At 44.3% G+C, this 18,854-nt stretch overlaps 1 protein-coding gene across 1 annotated transcript in view; it reads right to left on the reverse strand.

The window, feature by feature from the left end:
* Window positions 1-18,041, reverse strand: part of gria3b (glutamate receptor, ionotropic, AMPA 3b) — a 76,557-nt gene extending 58,516 nt beyond the window's left edge. Inside the window, exons 1-2 of the mRNA XM_034543837.1 lie at window positions 17,963-18,041; window positions 17,340-17,498 (exon numbers count right to left, since the gene is read on the reverse strand). Of these exons, the coding sequence (XP_034399728.1) occupies window positions 17,340-17,498; window positions 17,963-18,041 (238 nt within the window). The remainder of the gene's footprint in view (window positions 1-17,339; window positions 17,499-17,962) is intronic.
* Window positions 18,042-18,854: the final 813 nt, after the last annotated feature.

The raw sequence follows: 18,854 nt of genomic DNA on the forward strand, positions 1-18,854 counted from the left end.
TGGAAAGAGCCGAATGCTTTCCTACACGTCACTCACTCTCCCAGAGATGTGACTCCATGCAGTACTGATCCCCCCTCTTCCTTCACCGCCTCCCTGTCTCTCTCCACTCTCCTCACCACTCTATTTGACCTCTCCTTTTGCCTCAGCCATCTGGTCATCCCCCAAAGCATACATCCTCTTCAAGCGTGGCAGTATCTCTCTCCACCTGACTGCCTCTCTCACATTGTTTCCCACATAATATCGCCCCGCTCCATCAGCGGAGCAGAGATTTGTGATAGACTTTGGTTAAAAAGAAAAGAAAAAAAAAGAAGTGCACAGTACAGTCAGGAGAGAGAGAGAGAGAGAGAGAGAGAGAGAGAGCTGCTGTAGAGAAATGCATCGTCTTCGTCTCTCTTGGTAATTAAATAAAAGTGAAGTAAATGTCCTGTAGGTGGAAATAAGAGTCTCCAACTCTGACAAAATAACACATCAGTTAATATGATTCAAAGATTCTGGGTGTGTCACCTTGAATTTCAATAATGCTAATTTGCTCAAGTCCTCAGACAACCATGTGCATCTACACAGAGCCATTAAGAGCTTGCTTGGGGACTGAGTGGTAAACAGCACAACAAAAAATCCCTCTCATCTGCTCCTTCTCCTTTCCTTCTCCTCCGACTCATTTTCCCTTCTTTATTTTTTTTCTCTGCAGCTAGCCGTGCCTCCTCCTCCTCCTCCTCCTCCCCCTTTGTGCTGCAGGGGACCATGCATCCCATCTCCAGTTCACTGGTCAAACACACACAGTGTGCCGCCCTCATTCCCTTCTATAATCAGGACACTCGGCAGTGCTACGGGGATGTTGCATTTCTGATGCATCACTTGAGATGGCTGGCCTGGAACGCTAGTTCAGATGGATATGTGGTATCCTGCAGGCACGCTGAGCTAATTCATTAAAAGAAAAAAACATTTTCCTGCTCTCAAAAGTATTTTGAATCGCGTGCTCTTTCGCGGCCCATGAGGCAGAGCTTTGCGCAGCCCTGGGAACGGGGCTGGGAACAGTAAATGTCAACGATGATTGTATCTCTTTAGCTGTTTGCCTCGTCTTTTTTCCGCAAAACCCACATTCTCTTTTTTTGTCTCCGTTGTTTCTCATCTCAGCCACACGTCCTCCATTTTCCTGAGAATGTGTCTCCTTCTCTTCCTGGTCCTCGTAGCTTCTCTCGCTGGTCTCCCTCCTCCCTCCCCCTTCCCAGTTTCACCAGCCTGCATCAGGAACCAGGCTGTCACTGGGAGATAGCTCGTAAGTGCCCTGGGGGATTGCATCAGCTCTTGTCATGTAGAGATGTGAAGTGCTTCAAACTGTTAACTCAAATGGCAGCCCTAGATTCAAGAACGACTCAACTGCAATGGTGCCGTGAGACGTTAAAAGGTAGCCATTAGTCGTCCTGCACCATCAACATCCTCTTTAAATCACCTGCTAGGTTGAATGACAGTGACTCTGGCATTGTGGAAATAGAGCAAACTAAAACACACACTTTGACTGCATACAGCCAACGTATCCAGTGGTTGACATTAGTGCAGGGCCATGTGTGTATTTTGATATTATTGTTAATCGATGTTCAGTGGAATCATGTTGCGGTAAAACAAAAAAATCTGTTTCCATTCAGACTGTAATTAAATACCTTGTTTTACACAATACACACACAGTACAACATGATTTTCCGATGTAATGCATAACAGTGGAACAGAGTTTATTGTAATACCAAAGTTTGACAATTCTGAAGGTGATTTTTGCCTATATTTGTCATATTTTGATACAGTATTTATTGATATATGAAAATACTTTCATCACTATAGAACTTTTGGAGCATTTCATGACTTAATCAAATCGCGGTAGTATGACGTGTAAGTGAGAGAGCTACAAAGGTCCCCATGGACTTAAAACACGGAAGATGCTGTTCATGGTCAGCTTCTTCTTCTTCTTCAGCTTCAACTGAGCCACAGAGCCACAAACTGTCGCAGGCTATGACACAAAATGTTGTCTTCATTGACCGCAAATAACAAAGTACATTTCTGACAACCAGTAGCGCTATGGAGCAGTCTTTCTGTCTGCGCAGTTGCACGCACGCGAGTACAAAACCAAAGGTTTCACACTGATTCCTGGTGGCAGTAGTGGGCCAAGAAACACTGCCATGCGCAAGCAAAATGCAGAAAACAATAAACAAGGATGTACAAGCTCTCCTGCCCTCATCTGCTGTTTTGGGTTTGAAAAACACAAAGTACACGCAATCCACTGGTGAGTTCAGACGCACAACTGTGTATGTGTCTTCATGCCTGTGCTTGTGTGTTTGTCTGAGTGTATGATGGATGATAGAGGGTAAGGAGCCTGGCCTGGGGATGCTGTCACTCTCTCACCCACGAAGAGAAAGGTATCTCCACACGCTGAGGACAGCTCAGCTATTATTTGAACCTTTTAATGTCGTAATTGAATACAAATTGAGTAATCGTGGTCATGTAAAGCCGCAATAGCGCATGCAAAGATTTAATAACGGAGAATGGATGTGTACGTTTCATTGTATCTATCTGGTGTAAACAACTGCAGTGTGAAGCTTCCTTCTCTGCTAGATGCATTAGTACAAGTCACAAAAGAGGTTACTGGCTAGTAACTTTAACGGCTCAAATTAGAGGGTCTCTATGAAAGAGGGGGCAGCCTGTAATGCTGGCAGAGTCGACACAAAGGAGGCACGTATAAATGTTCTGTTTCTCCACTGCCTGGCCAACTCTTACAAGAAACAGGATTTTATTCCAACACGGCAATTGTAGGTGAGAGATTGTTGCTCACGGCTACAATTTTGATCCAATGCAACCTGAAAAATAAATGGAAATGTTTTAGTATCAAAACAAGTGGAATTCATTTTTTGGCACCGGTGCTGCTCTTATTTTTAGAATAACACATGAAGAGCAGAGCAGAGAAATATGACAGGAGTCATTTCTGAGAACAAGCAAACCCAAATTGTGTCGACTGAGCAAAACTGCATGAGTTAAGCATTTATTAGAATGGCACAATGATTGATTTTATTATTTACTTTGATTTGTGTAATACTGATCACAGTATATATAAAACAGAGCTGTATGGTTACCAGGTAACCAGGAATATCCTTCGGAGAAAGAAAGAATGAATGAAAACTAATACGAAAGTATCAAATTAAAATGTTCGTTTAGTTTTTTGTATATTTAATCCTCTCTGAGCTCATTGCAGAGTGGGGAATCCAACTGAGAAGGACATTATGGAAATCTGTGTGAAAGCGTAAAATTCTAACTCTGGTTTTGCATGATTTACATTTTCTTTGAAGCTTCAAGAATTGGGCCTAAAATGCATCCATAGGGGAAAGAAGCATCTCATACCATGTTGCAACTGGAAGGCTGAAATACAACCGACAACCCCACTGCGTCCTAATGAGAGGTGAGCGGACGTCTGCTCTGTTAGCGAGAAGGACGGAGATATTACACGTGAATTATGTGTTTGATTCTTTCAAATCGTCTCCAAAGTAAGCCCGGGGAGGATTACTTGAATTGGCTGCGTTTTAAAATCACACAATATTTAAATGAAATATTTGTATACATTTTTACAATTTTGAGATGTGACTTAATAGGGTGGTTAAAAAAGAAATACTAATAAACCTAACCAGGACTATATGGCAGGTGAAAGAATGTAGAAAAAATACTTGATGAATAGGATATGTAGTATTATTTTCAAAACTTTAATACTAGAAGATTTGATGTTCAACATTGTAGTTATACTTTCATAACATGTTTCCTTCTAACAGAGATATGTGTCATAAATCCTTGTTTTAATTGATTTGGCCAATATAAGTTTTGGTAACACTTTCTACGTCTATTATGCATTATAAACAAACTTATAATGCATTATACTCTGCTTATAATACTTTATAAATACAATAATCAAAAAGATTATAAAGCATTTTATAATGACACATAAGGTCAAGCATCACAATACTTCATAACTGCTGATCACTGTAATGCATTATTTTGTGTTAATAATGCAGAAGTGTTTATTGTTTGCTTAAAGCGAGGTGGAAATAAGTTCATTAAATCTATGCAAGATGATTTGAGTCATAAAGCATTATGGGTGCATATTTACACAGTGCAATGAGCAGATTATAACACATTTCAAGCATGCTTAAAAAGCATTATAGACATGAGTCTCATAGAAAGTGTTTTGCTTTCTTTGCTTTCTACATACTTAACGATTCAAAGTATTATTGCTGGTCTGCATTCAAAGACTTATTGTTTTACCATAAATAATGGTTCGACTGCTGCAAAGTACGATCCATATGATGCCTTGAAGACGAGAAACTGATCCGGAGTCACACGGGATGTCATTCCCCATCGCTGTAGCTTTTCTCTCCCCCCTCCTATTTCTCTCTGTAGCCCTCCAACCAGCAGCTCCTCCTCTTCTCCACCTGCCATCTTGATGATAGAGTCATGTACTCGTGAGAGTGGCCAGTGAGCAATCCTCAAGGGAGTCGATGACTCTCAAGTCCATCTCCTCCTGACAGATATCTTCACCTTCAAGGTCTTGCCCTCGTGCTTTTGTTTGAACACAGGGCTGAAAGCACCCTGCCGCTCTGTAGCTCCCTTCAATGCATTTCAAATGTCCAACATGTTCACGCTCAGCCTGATGTCCTGCACGTGTGCGTGCAGAAGTCTCCCTTTGCCCTCGTCCGCTGCATTTTAATTCCTCGACACGTGCAATTATCTATGAGAGCAGATAACAGACCAACACCCTTGGCCCTCGCTTCACCTCGAGAGCCGCTCTCCAACATTCCCATCTCGTTGAACAAATAGCAAACCCGACAGGCTCTTGCTGTCCACAATTTGCTGCAATGCAGAGGGGCGCAGAGTGCTAGAGGACTTGTCTTATCCTTTCGAAGATGATCACTCCTCTCACCTTCAGGAAGATGTCCCCACAGCACACAGCTGCTGAACACTGACCCTTTGAGTGTGCCTCTGTGCATTTTCTTTTTTTAAGGAGGATTCAGCAGAGTATGAAACATGTAAGGCTTATGATATTCTGTAATTGGATTTCCAAGAAAGCTGGTGACAAAGTCCCTCACACACCACTAATCCTCCCGATCAGCACTGCGGGCCTAAAGCGTGCTCTTCATCGCAGATGAATATGGAGGACGGGACGGGAAGGGAAGAGGATGGAGCATGACGCGAGGAAGAGGACGGGGCTCGCGGATGCAGAGGGGTGTGGATTCCACCTCTGAAGGCGCGCCGACGTGTCTAATCAGCATCTCGGTGCCCGCGGCGAGTCTCGTTAGGGGAGAGTTCAACGTGTCGGAACCAACACAGCAAACATTCAAACTGTTGCTGTCAGGAGTGGTCAGGGGCTCCGCCTTCACAACAAACGGGAGATTAAGCGTCGCTGAATCACAGGAAACAGTTCACTTTCGGACGGCATGACAGATGCCTTCACAAAAAGAGGACACACGGAGGACACTCAGCCATACCAAGGAGATTAAAGGAAGAGTTTAAGACGACGCCTCTAACTGATTGGACTTGACTACAGCAGAGCTCGAGTCGCCTGGGTGAAGATTTGTGGTGATATCTCAGGTGTAGACGCGACTGGCTTGTTTTGAATCCAATTGTACACAGCAGGAGAAATATCTGGCAGCTGAAACCCTCTCTGGCTCCTTATTTTTTAGATAAAAAAACAAGCAGAGTAAACTTTGTTCATGTGTCTGGCAGGCGCATATATTTTTCCATCACTGTCAAAACGCTGGATTGTTTTTCCTGCCCTACATCAATTCTATCTGTTCTGCAGTCTTGCTTGCTAAACTAGTTTCTGTTTGTCATTTTCTCTTCTCCTAATCTGCAAAACGGGGCAGCGAGGAGTCTTGAAATGGCTATATTCCAGTTAGAGTGCAAACCATCTGAGTGTAATACTTCCTGACTGGTTGTTTCTGTCCTTTAGGGGGATTTCTGATCCGTTTTTTTCGTGTGTGTTTTATATGCACACGCAAAGCCAAAGAGGGCGCCACACAGGGCCACCAAGAGGGGATGACAATCTGCCACTCTCACAAGTTACACTTCCTGCGCATGTAAACTAAGCCTTTGCCCCCGGTGCCGCTAATCAAATTACATGTCACATTTCATATCCTATGTCGATGAAACAAACCGAGCCGAGCCACGGAGGGATTTGCATTGTGAAGCTTGATTATTACCTCTCCTGGATCAGTACCTCCCAGCTCTTTTGCCTTTCTATGAAGAATAATAGAATATGTCAACGAGGACGGGATGTAGGACCAGTTGTTTAACCTTGAAGACATCACTTAAATAATTCCCTCTCCTTCTCAGCCTCAATCCCGGCTTGGTTAAGTGCGTAGACTCCAGCACCACTTTTCATCTTATTAGTGCCCTTGCTGAGTTGACGCTCTGTCCCTGAATGATAATACTGGAGGTGGAAGGGGCCGAGAGAGAGCCAGAGATGGAAAACAGAGAGCGATGACAGTGAGTGAGCTTCAATCCTATATGTGCCCGGGCCCTGTCCTATAAACCCTTGAATACGCCTTACTCGCATTTATTGTCTAAAGCAAACTTTCCCACAAAAAACAATAAAGATTCTCCCCGATGGGATTTAGAGGCCTTTCATATAGTCGCTTGGAGAGAGGAGAGCAAGACGTTTTCTCATATTAGATGAAAAGATGGATTCTCCATTGACCTTTCATTATCTGGATCTGTGCTGGGCATTAAGTTCAATAAGAAAAAAACACGTCTAATTTGGTGCCTGTATGATATCTTGTCTGATATGGTCACTGTGCTGTCAGAATAAGTCCCAGATTTAACGGTATCAGTCTCATGACAGCATGATGAAGACACACTGAAATGGACGGGAGCTGCATGGCAGACTGATCAAAAGCAAAAATACTTCAAAGTAAATTAACTTCGAAGCTAGAGTGATAAAGTTGCCGTGAAATACAGATTTTTTTTTTTCATTTAACGGTCGCAGTAAAATCCCCATATTTACAATGTGTTGATTATTCAGGATAATCCACCGGCTTCACTTTAAACTGTCTTCAGTGAAACAGCCAAAGAAATAGTCCCCAAAGAAATATTTAGTTTTAGTTTTTCGTAGCTCTGGGCCTTTGGTTTGATGGCTTGTGGTTGCTTTCGCGTCAGACGATCATAGAGTTGTAAACAAGCCAACTTTTTTTGGAGGAGAAAAGTTGTAATAAATGGTTGTTTTCTTTAAGAGCATGTTTTCTGGCTTATTCAGACGATAATAAACACTCCGTTCATGTCCATCGTATTTGGGAGGCCGCAGGAGGCTCGATACCTGTGGTGGAAAGAGAGAGAAGGTACACTGAGTCTTAAAGATGGTGTTAAAGGTTTAATTATTATGTAATAGTTTTATTAAACCTGCATCTTTTGCCAATCCCATTCTTTCCCATAACATGGCTACTGCATACTTCTGCGATGGGAAACTCCTCTTCATTACACCTAAATATGTCACTCAGTTGCAGGGAGTCTTCGGGCTGAAAAGCTTTAACTTTGAGACAAAACCCTGAAATTGGGAGTGAAATGTTCACTGACGTTTCACAAACTTCGGCCACTTGAGAGCAATTTCCTAACTTAAGCTTCTTTATGCATAAAAGACCCAAAGTCTATCCCCTTACAGCTCAGGGATGGGACTGTGTAAAGCAGCAGCAGCAGCAGCACTACAGTGTGCAGGGGGAAAATACATTGCACAAAGTGGTGAGAAGATGCCCTCGGCATACTTAAGAAAGGTATGTTATTCAGTCTTGCTCCCCATTTCCTCAAGACAGAGCAAGGTCCTATTTCACACATATTGTACGCTCCTTTCTAGTAAGTTAATTGTAAACTGGACATCTTGCTGCTGGCCACTGTCCACCGGAGAGATGAAGCAGGGGCTGCGGTGCCGTGTTCTCACAACCCAGTTCACATCACACACACACACAGACGTACACAAACACAGTGGTTGGTCACTTCATCTCTCCATCTTCAGCACCGTGCCTCACTCCTCCACTGGTCCCTCCTCTCATCAACATAGCTAAGCCACTGAACTCTCCCAAGTCCTTTTTCATCATATTCTAGCAATGTCGAGGCTGCAAAGGGCACTGGCATCTGAGAGAAGCTTTCCATTGAGGCCCGCGGAATGGATTCACTCCAAACGGCCTTTTCATTCTGCAGCTGCGATGGATTAGCTCTGTCATGGGTCCAGATGAGGTTTGCCTTACCGATCTGCCTGCCACGCCAGAGAAAATGAATCCACGACGCCGAGATAAAGACGGGAGGAAAAATAAAAATTAAGGGACAGGAGTCGCGCCGGCGGCTACCCAATGGTCGATGATAGAACACTTCAATATTTCATCACACGGCCATGCATGGACACACGAACACGGACAGTGGCCAGGGAGAAACCGCCCACAGGTTTTATGTATCCATGTGTGAAATGGCAAGAGCCACACAAACAGCACTCCGCAAATTAACCATTGAAGGGAGAAACAGAGGAGGGTCATGGTTGAACGAGCACATCATGTTCACTTAATTCTCAATCATGGGGATAGTGAGCACCAAAGATAGGAGAACTCGCCGTAAGACGTGTGTAAAGTCAGGCGGCCTCACTGCGTCACAATCCAATCTTTTTTTCTCGTGCACACCAACTAATGCGACTTCTAAATCTCAGTTGGAAAAAGCAAAAGCTTCCACCTCCTCGATGACCGACCGGCGGATCAGTCAAAGCACCTCGGACCTAGCCGACGACAACCAAATAATTCAACGCCTATTACTCTTGGCCATTTGACTCTCATTCTACTCTTCGCGGCATTCATGCAGATTCGATTACACTCGTGTGTTCAATGGGAATCAGTGAGCAATCCGAAATGCATCGCCGCTTGTTATGGTGACAACACAGATAAAACGATTTGAGTGGCTTGGGTTCACTCCTCAGGCCCGCCAGGAGATAGCTTTGCCTCGGTGTCATCGGCAGTTCATTCCAACACGTCAACAGATCATTGCCGGGGTCTCCAATCTGCAACTGCAATCACAGCTGCAGTAATTGTCTATAACCCCCCCCCCCCCCCTTGTTTCCAGATGTGTTGGTCTGCATTATGTCAGTCAAGACAGGTTTAATATTAACCACAGAGGCTAATCATGGCACGGCATGTTTTATTTGTATCTCTGTATCACTGCGAGGAATATGCTAATATCTTCCTTATCTTCCTCCTCTCCTTCAGCCTGTATGCTAAAGTGCCCATACACTAGTTTCACAAGGTTGTGACGCTCCAGTGGCCCGGCGACTGTGAACTGTCACAAGCAATCAGTTATGATGGATCCCTTGTTTCTGCACATACATGCAGCTTTGGCAGGGCTCTGCTCGCGACTGCCTCCTTTGAAGCACGCCAGAAACGTGCAGATCAATCTGCTCAGCCGGCAGACGGAGAGCTGGAATCTGGAAGCCCCGTCGCACTGTGATCCAATATTTACTAGTTGGGAGAGTACATTGTGACACTCCCTGTTGATGTTTGGTATTCATCACAACATCGCCCCGAAGTCCTGGCATCTTCTTTTTTTTTTTTTTACTGTCTTTAGCGCAAAATCATCCTACGCCCCACAAACACACACACAAACACACACACACAGACACACACACACACACAGACACACACACATAGGGGATCCGTACATAGGTGGCAATTAAAGCTTTTTTTTCTGAGCTCATCCGAAATAATAAAAGGCTCAAAACTATTTTCTTTCATAAGCTGTCTGACCTTGGATAGGACAATGCAGTCAGCATCTCCTATTGAACACGACTTCAGAGTTTCTTATGGACCCAGTGAAGCCAGACCAATGCAGCAACTTCCGATGAGGCACGATGCGGATGTGCTATTCCAGCTCAAGTAGGGGATTACTGATTCAGTGATTACGGGTATTGTAGGGGAGTCTAGTGAATGGCCAATAGCTAGCTGAGTGTGACTGCAATGGCTGCGTGAACATCACTGTAATGGGCTTTGTGGGACAGATTAAATACATATAAAAGGAGGAATATAGAAATGAGAAAGACACAGGGGGAGTAAAAGTACCCCAAAAAATGCTGAGCGCAATGTAAGGAGAGTTTTTTGAAATGGTCTTCCTTTCTTCTTCTTCTTCTTTACTCCATCCCTGCCGTTTCACAACTTGCGCATGAGAATAAATGACATTTTCAAATGGAAAATAATCTCCGCCACAAACGACGTGCTCCACTCTCCTTGAGAGGTTTTGCTCATTGAGAAAACAAAATGGAAAGCAGCCATCACACAGAGCTGAGCTGCTGGCAGACATATCCCCGGTGCACCTGAGATGAATAGTTCACAATGGCAGCTTGCCCCCTGTTTATTTAACTTATAATGCACCACATGTGCGGCTTCTTTTCTTGTCATGAACCGTTTTCCCCAGCAGCGAATGCGTCTGATGTGTGCGTCTCCTGTGCTGTCGGTCCCTCGTGGTGTTTTTATCGTTGGCTTTTTGTGTGGTCAGCCAGCTCCTCCTGTTCATCACAACGCGGCCCTGATATCATCTTCAATAAGAGAACACCCCATTATTTGAACAGTGGTGAACAGATGTGCGCAGCATAGATGGGCTGTCATGTTGCATCATGCCTGCTGTCAAAAAAAAGGGGGAGGGGGGGGGGGGCTTGGTCAACGCCTTCAGGGGTTTGCCATAAAGCTCACACATGGGTCAGCGGTGCACAAATCGTTCTTATTCATTCTTGGTTGGTTCATGTTTTTTTTAGAGTTCTGGTAATGTTATTGTCAACAGGACCTATTTAAGTGTTAAAGCTTTATGAGTGATAATGTAACATCCCTGATACATGTAAAGCATTTCTGGCAGTCCCAGAACTACTGTAGCATTCATGTATAATATATCAAAAGCATCAGTCACATGTGACAGCACTGTGAATGGAAATCCTATGTCGGCTGCTCGTTTGAAAAAAACGCAGGCTGCAGTGTGATATTTTCAGGGTGCCATGATAGTCCGGTCACAATCATTTCACCTTAATTCCTCTTCTCGCGCGCAATTGATCACATTTGCCCCTGGAAATTAAGCAGATAGATAAAGGAAATCAATACGATATCAAAGGAACTCAACGTCCCCACCGTTGGTCTGAACGCAACACAAAAGATTGATAACTGTCAGAGGGAGAGAAATCTATCAATGTACATCTGTGATGTGATTCACTTCAAAAACTGTCCCGACACCAGATTCCTTTTGATATTCCATACCTGCTGTAGCCCAGTGTTTGTGAAAGATATATGGAGATTTGAAGCCACCACAGCAGCGAGGGAGGAAAGCTGTTGTTTTATCAAACAACATCTGCCAGCATCACTGATTCCAAGACAAATAGCACTCCAACAGCAACACTTCTCCTCAGGTTGGGTTTAAGAGGATCTTTTGATATTCTGATTAAAAAATAATTGTGTTGAATCTGCCTCTGAGTGTGTTTTATGTTTTCTAGTTTGAATCTCATTACAACTTCAGCTGTGTGCCTGACTTTAGAATAAATAAATAGAAATACAGAGGAGGGCATCTCATGGCCAGAAAATTAGGTCAAAATAATGTTACGTTTCTTTGGCTTTTTGAGTTCTTCCAGCCTTTTATGTGTTTGCTGGATGGAACAAAAACATTAACCTCATATGGCAACAACAAACAGTACCAGTTTTTGGAGTTACGTCAGCAAGACTTTATTTCATCTGTGCTACATTTCAGCAAGACACGACGTGTTTTTTCAGTCGTGGAAAAGCAATTATTGTAGCACTTGTAGTAACAAGTAAAATTTAATTTTTTATATTTAGTCGTAATGTTCCTAAAAGAATAATGATAATTACTCTGCCAGACATGTTTTAAGCTCGAGTCAGATCATAACATGTGACTGCATCTGACAGAAACTCCTTCCCTTCTCTGCCTCGTCCTTTTTTCTTTCTTTTTTTTAAACCGAGCTACACTGTCAGTCATCCCCTTCTGCTGACGTCCTGCTCCCCTCTCAGAGGCATTGCTGTTCCCAGAGCATGTAACCTCGTCGGGGGCTGTTACTGTCCCACTCATCTGACCGAGGCCCCCCATCCAGCTCCCCTCAGAGACCGCCGGGCCCGCTGGCCTCCAAATCACACCATTACGTTGCACTACGGTGGCTCGTGTTTTCTTCAGGGTGCTTATCAAATATGCTTGTCTACTCTTCGCATTTCACAAACAGTACCTCCTTAAAATTGTGTGAGCGCAAAGAGCCGGCAATATTTTTACCGTGACCTTTACTTTGGATGAATGATGAAGTGTGTGAAGGGATGCTTCAGTACAAAACACTGAAATTCACTGAGTAAGAAATATGAAGCGGGAGATGGCATGCGTCTGTCCACGCATATGTGACTGCATCCGCCTACAGTGTCTGTGTGCGTGGATCTGTGCATATGTGCTCACACGCACACACATGCATATGCACAAGCCTGTGCGTCCATAAGCAAACCTCCATCTGGGCCTTCAACACAGCTGGATTGTGATGGCATGTCCCGGCACAACCCCCATAGCCCGGAGAACTCTCTCTCTCTGGCTTGCTCGCTCGCTCACACACACACACACTGACACACACACACACACATACATGTGTGCACGCACACACATTCTCTCTATAAAAGCAGCATCTAAAACATCCTTTATTCACATTTTTTTTCCGTCCTCTCGGCTTCCTCTTACTGCAGTCTTTGTCTCTATCCTCCCACTACTCCCGTTTCCCAACTCTCACCCAGCTTCCCCTGCCATGTTTCCCCGGTCACACCTTTCAAGCTGAGTTACAGCCTGCGAGGACAAGAAGTGTAGCACTACTACAATCACCTGAGGAGCTTCTGTGGACTATAGCCTGTATCTGTCAGGCCATGCACTGGAAAAATATGCCTTCCTGTCGCTTTGTTTACCATCCATTCACACAGCATCCACCACTACCAACAACAACAACAGCCCCAAAAAACACACATAGAACAATGCACGCGAAGATTTAGTAAGGGCCCTTTTGTCTGTGCTTCACGACATATGCCATTTGCCACATGTGCTCAGTCATCGTGTGGCGCCGCCGCCAGTGGAAAGAGACCGTTGGTATTTTCTGGCCCAAATATATATTAAGCCACTTAGAATGAGAAACACACACACACACACACACACACACACACACACACACTCATTCATTGTTCTGCCCACTGCTTCACACTGACAATAAAGCAGCATGAACATCTTCCAAACATAAGTCCCTAAGTCACTGCTATTAACTTGAAGCAGTGTTTAAGGAATAGTTTGACATTTTGGGCAATACACTTGTCTACTTTCTTGCCAAGAGATGAAATAAGAGAAGATTGAAACCTCTCTCAATAGTCTGTTCGGTAAACATGAAGCTACAGCCAGCAGCAGGTTAGCTTAGATTAGCATAAAGACTGGAAACCACTAGCCTGGCTCGAATACACCGACCAGGACCTCGAAAGGTAATTAATAAACATGCTGTACTTTGTTCATTTAATTAAAAACCAAAGTGTAAAAACAACAATTTACTGCTTTACTGGGGGTTATACACAAGACTATTTCTTGACTGGGACCAGAAACTTACCGGTGCCTCAATTGGTTGCCTGGCAACTAAGAAATGATTTGTCCCACTTGTATAACCGCGTCTTAAAAAAAAGAATAATAATATTTTTTGCATCATGCCTTTGTGTGGATTTGAGACAGGAGATATAACATTCTAGCTACCGGGCTAGCCGTGTCTCCCTGTTCCCAGTCTTCATACTAAGCTAGGCTAACAGGATGCTAGCTCCAGCTTCACATTTATCATGCAGACATGAGAGTGATATCAATCTCTCTACTTCTTGGTAAAAAAAGCAAATAATCATCTCCCAACTGTTACATCATTCCTTTAACCACATTGTGTCTCAAATTACAATGAGATGCATCGCACCTCACACTCACTCTGCTTTCTCTCTTGTCTCTCCTCTTTCTCGTGCAAATCACTTGTTTTATCAATTTTTTCTCCATCCTCTTTGAACCAAACAGTTGTGCCTACAGTAGCTGACAGCGGTGGGAGACGGTGGCTGAACCGTGCTGCCAAAGAAGCATCTGCTACTGCCAGGGTTTAAGGACCTGGAGGATTCAATAAAAGAGGGGTAGGCACATGTAAAAAGGATGGCAGAAGGGACACAGACCATTAGCTTAATGACAGAATGAGGAATGAGGAGATGAGATTCAAAAGCCAAGCATTGCAAAATGGGCCTTTTACAGGAATCAAGACAAATAATCTAATAAATAGCGCGGAGAGGCAGAGGGGGGGGGCTCAGTGTTTTCTTTGCCTCCGGTAAAGGGAGACAAAGAAGAAGAAGAAGAAGAAGAAGAAGAAGAAGAAGAAGAAGAAGAAGAAGAAGAAGAAGAAGAAGAAAAGAGAAGGATGGCGGTGTCATTAAGTTGGCAAGCCGTGACCATCAGGAACATTAATGCTGTCGACTCGGCTTTCTTCAAACCGGTACCCTGTGCTTTGAACTAGTCCTGTCTTCCCTGTGAGCGTACCTGACTCAGAGTTTCCATAGCTATTATGGACCCAGCACTGGTAATTACACATTTCACAATTTCTGATGTCACTTCAAAGCAACAACAGTGTTGCCACCAAAGCACACACCATGCCTCTGCAGTACAAAGCTGAGCCTTAAGGATTACTGAAGTCACACATTGTATTGCTGCTGGCCAGTAATTCAATTAATAGCATACGGTTTTAAACTGACTTGAAAGAAGCGCTTCTGACACGAGACTGTGCCTTTCATCACACCTGAAGTTTTCCATGTTTTGTTTCTAAAAAGAGAAATTAGAATCACTATGCGTGTGCTCTTGTCCCTCTGCCTCTGTGGTATTACTTGTAAAGGGTGTTCGGCGCACGAGGAGGAGTGATCTACATGATGAGTCAGAGCAGAGGGCTGTGGCAGTATCTGTCCTGGAGTAATGAGAGAATGCACATGAAGCAGAATGTCAGCTCCAGGAAAAGGGGAGTCCGGACAACGCACAACAAATGCCGTCATTTCTACCACTCTGCAAGGTCTTAGGCAGCCAGAACTCATCTTGATCAAAGCAATAACGCTCGCCTCGAAATAGATTTATTTCCCAAACCTCCATAAATTAATAAAAAAATAAATAACTTAGTTCAGATTGCTAAATCATAAAATAGATATGTGCTACTGCTGACAAAGGTCTGCGTCAACCTCAGGGGACTATTGATGACAAATTACATTTAAATGTCCACTAAACAATTGTGAGAGCTTGCAAAACAAACAACAGCGCTGACAAATATGAAATACGGAGCTTACCAGAGGCAAAGGCTCAAAGACCTGGAAGTCAGCACATAAGTGATATCTAATAACCGTCATCTCTATTTGGTTCACTACATTGGTAGAGACAATCTAAGGTGCTTATGGACTGTGGTGAGCTCAGCATGAGCTGTCTGCAGTTTGCGAGCTCAGCTTGACAAGCGTCTCAAGGCACTACCTTGAAGAAGATCTCTGATCATACGCTACGCAGATCAGATTCAAAAGAAAACTGCATATCAGTTTTAAGAGCTGTCCTTGCTTGATTTTGTTGCTTATTTTACAATTACAATAATTAGATGGCTTTTAGTTTGTTAATAATAAATTGTCTTCTTGTATAATGTAGCAGACCGAACATTTGACACTAAAGAGAAATTTCAAGCAGCGCAGATTATTTATATGCACATCAAAGCGAAAAAGATGCTCTCACCAAACATTGTAATGACATTTGACAATCGCTCTCCTATTTTTGCAACACTGCGCGATTCATTTCTTTTCAACATTGGTTACTTGGCATCATCAAAAGCTCATAGTTTCCTTGTATCAGAAGTTCCAGGCAGTCCTGATGGAGACGCTAAGACGTGGCAGCAAGAAACAAGAAACGGGGCCACGGCTCCCACAGGAGCCCCTTCCTCTCACTAAAGCTCTGTCTGCCCCTGAATTTAATTAGATTCTGATATCAAGCCATTTTCTACTATGCTTCCCTTCCTCTTCAACATGCGTGAAATTGCACGGCACTATCTATTATTTATTCACTCTCATTTGCTTATTGTTTCTTATGGGTGCCTTCGTTAAGGCCCTCGCAGCTCTGCTGCCTGTGATATGACGCTCTGCTTTATCTCCCTTGCTGCTCAGACCCACCTCCTCTGCAGGTCTGAGCCCAACTCATTTGCTGGCATTGGTTGGGGAGCTATGGATTTCTTCCCCCCCCCCCCCCCTTTCACCCAATGACAGCACGGTGAGGTGCTATGAGGGCTGGGTGCTAATGAGCTGACTCTGCACTGCTGGGGAGATGCTCTGTAACACAGAGGGAGGTAAAGGACGACGCAGGAGGAGATGCTCTGTCACATGGAGAGTCAGAGGGGCCATTACGACTGTGCCACACAGGTTTTAGAGGGACTCAAACGCACCAGTCAGAGAGAGACGTGCGTCTTTAGAGTCGGCCATTCTGCCAAACTGAACCCATCATTTAAAATGACATCACAAAATGGCACTCGGCTCTATCTCTTCCTCTTTATGTCCACTTTTCAAGAAACTGAAGCCAGTGGGGGGGTGAAAAAAAAAAGAGGTGATTGGTTGGCATCCGCCACTGCACCAGTTAGATCACGGGCTGGACCATAACGACATAATAGCACCCATGGAGGAGGGGGGGAACCATGCGTTATATTTAATAGATACTTTACCACTTTAAATCCTTTCCTTTGGAATAGTGGATCCTTTATGTGATGAAAACAGTTGTTGAGTTATAAAATAAGCACATGCACTCCTCCAGCGCGGAGTCCTTGACACAGGGTTTCTGTAACTGGCTGCATTTTCAAGGCCAGCATGTATATGCAGAAGGAACTTATTTTACAATGTGGAATTCATGTGTGTGTAATATATCCAGACAGCCACAAACACTGTGAATGTGGTTTCCAACCACAGCTTCTGTCTCCAAAATGTTACTATGTGTAAAAGTACATTTCTAAAAATAAATGTAAAAAAAAAATAAAACAAAGGATGTATGCATGTGTGTGATAAAACCCAAGAAAGCACAGGATCACTATGGGAAGAACACTGTGTACATTAGACAAATCTGTATGTTATGAGAGAGAGAGTGAAGTGATGTGAACTTGGCTAATTCCCTGGATTGAGAGCCTCTATAGAATCCATATGGATGAGTTTGACATGATTCTGCTGCTCCGCTGTGGACATGAGTGAAGAGGGGGGATCTGGACACGACTGAAACAGAAGCACACTTACACGCATGGGTGACCGAAAAGCTGTTGGACGACTCGAGGTTGTCGACATTGTAGTTGAGGTGGAAAGGCTTCTCCGTGGTGTTTTGGTTGGTGTTGTAGAGTTGGACAGCGAACCTGAACGCGCTGTGCTCCTGCACCGTGGAACGCATGAACAGTCCCCCTTAAAGAGATGAAAAAAACAACATCACACAATCGCATCTGTGCCTTTTTAGACCTCGTGTCAGCGGGAGACCTCGTTTCCCTCAGCGAGGAGGAACTCTATACGTCCCGCTGTCACGGGAAAGGAGGCTGACGTATGAAATAAGAACTATATCGTGCATTTTTATTTATTTTTTGGACCAGTGCGCCTGTCTGTAACTCTCCAACTCGTCTTTCGTCCTCCTCCTTATTATTATTATTCTCATATATTTCAGCCAACGTTCCCAGTGACACGGACAACACTATATGAGGCTTTCATCTATAGTTGTACAGAATCAGCGGTTTTAAAATCGCAGTTTACGTCAAATCAAGTTAGTCTCTTATCACTGCGCAGAGAGCTCCGCGCTCCGGATTAAAAAACGGCAACCTTTGTCCACGCACACCACAGTCCGCAGCCTCTTATTCCAACACAGCAGAGACACTTACCGATATTTATCTGATTGGGAAATCCTGCGAACGATCTGTCACAGAGCCACAGGAGCAACAGAACCACGCGTTGTGCCATTTTCTCCGACCGATCTGTTCAACTCCTCAAAGGGACGTCTGTCTGAGCAAATGCATCCGTTCTGGATGGGAGCCGGGCGCGATGGAAATCCAGAGGAAAAGATGATGGTCGCTCACAGTGCACCAATTAGGTTCATTGAGGTGCAGCCCAGCTGCAGAGCTTTTTTTTTTTGTGCAACTAAGAGAGGGAGAGAAAACGAGAGAGGGGGGGCGGGGGGTGAATGAGGAGGAGGGGGGTGGGGGCTAGTGGGGGGGGGGGCTGATCTGAACTCCGATTGGACCCGTCGCGGCGGGCCAATGTTGGTCAAACTTGATCTGACGTTAAATCAAAATTTAAAAAAAGCCTCAACCCGCCAGATTGCGACGCCTTGGAACGAGCACGTCCCTTATTGTCAATATTCGTCTTCTGCCGGCCGCATGCATCGAGAAACACCGCAATCTCAGGTGGCCAATGATCCCGTCGGATCTCCGGAGAGGCGAACATGGAGAGCTGCGGTTGTTTCCCCCACAGGGAGAAAGTTTGTGTCCATGTTGGAGACAATACATATAGCACCTTTAAACGAGAGCCTTTTAAAATGCAATGGAGCATTTATGTCGTTATCCTCCCCGTTCATTCCGAGTGCAGTGAAGCAACCCTATGTTCACGTTAGAGAGAGGAAAAGTTGAACGCACGTGATGCCGGACCAACACGGCACCTGCGGGCGGAATGGACGTGAGGAACTGTCTGTGGTCCTGAACACATTATGGCAGATAGTTGTTTCATCACCTTCTCTGGAGGTTTGACCATCATAAACAAACCGATATCTCAGTCTCA

The sequence above is a fragment of the Cyclopterus lumpus genome, chromosome 10 (genome assembly GCF_009769545.1).
Source record: "Cyclopterus lumpus isolate fCycLum1 chromosome 10, fCycLum1.pri, whole genome shotgun sequence".
Taxonomy (NCBI): domain Eukaryota; kingdom Metazoa; phylum Chordata; class Actinopteri; order Perciformes; family Cyclopteridae; genus Cyclopterus; species Cyclopterus lumpus.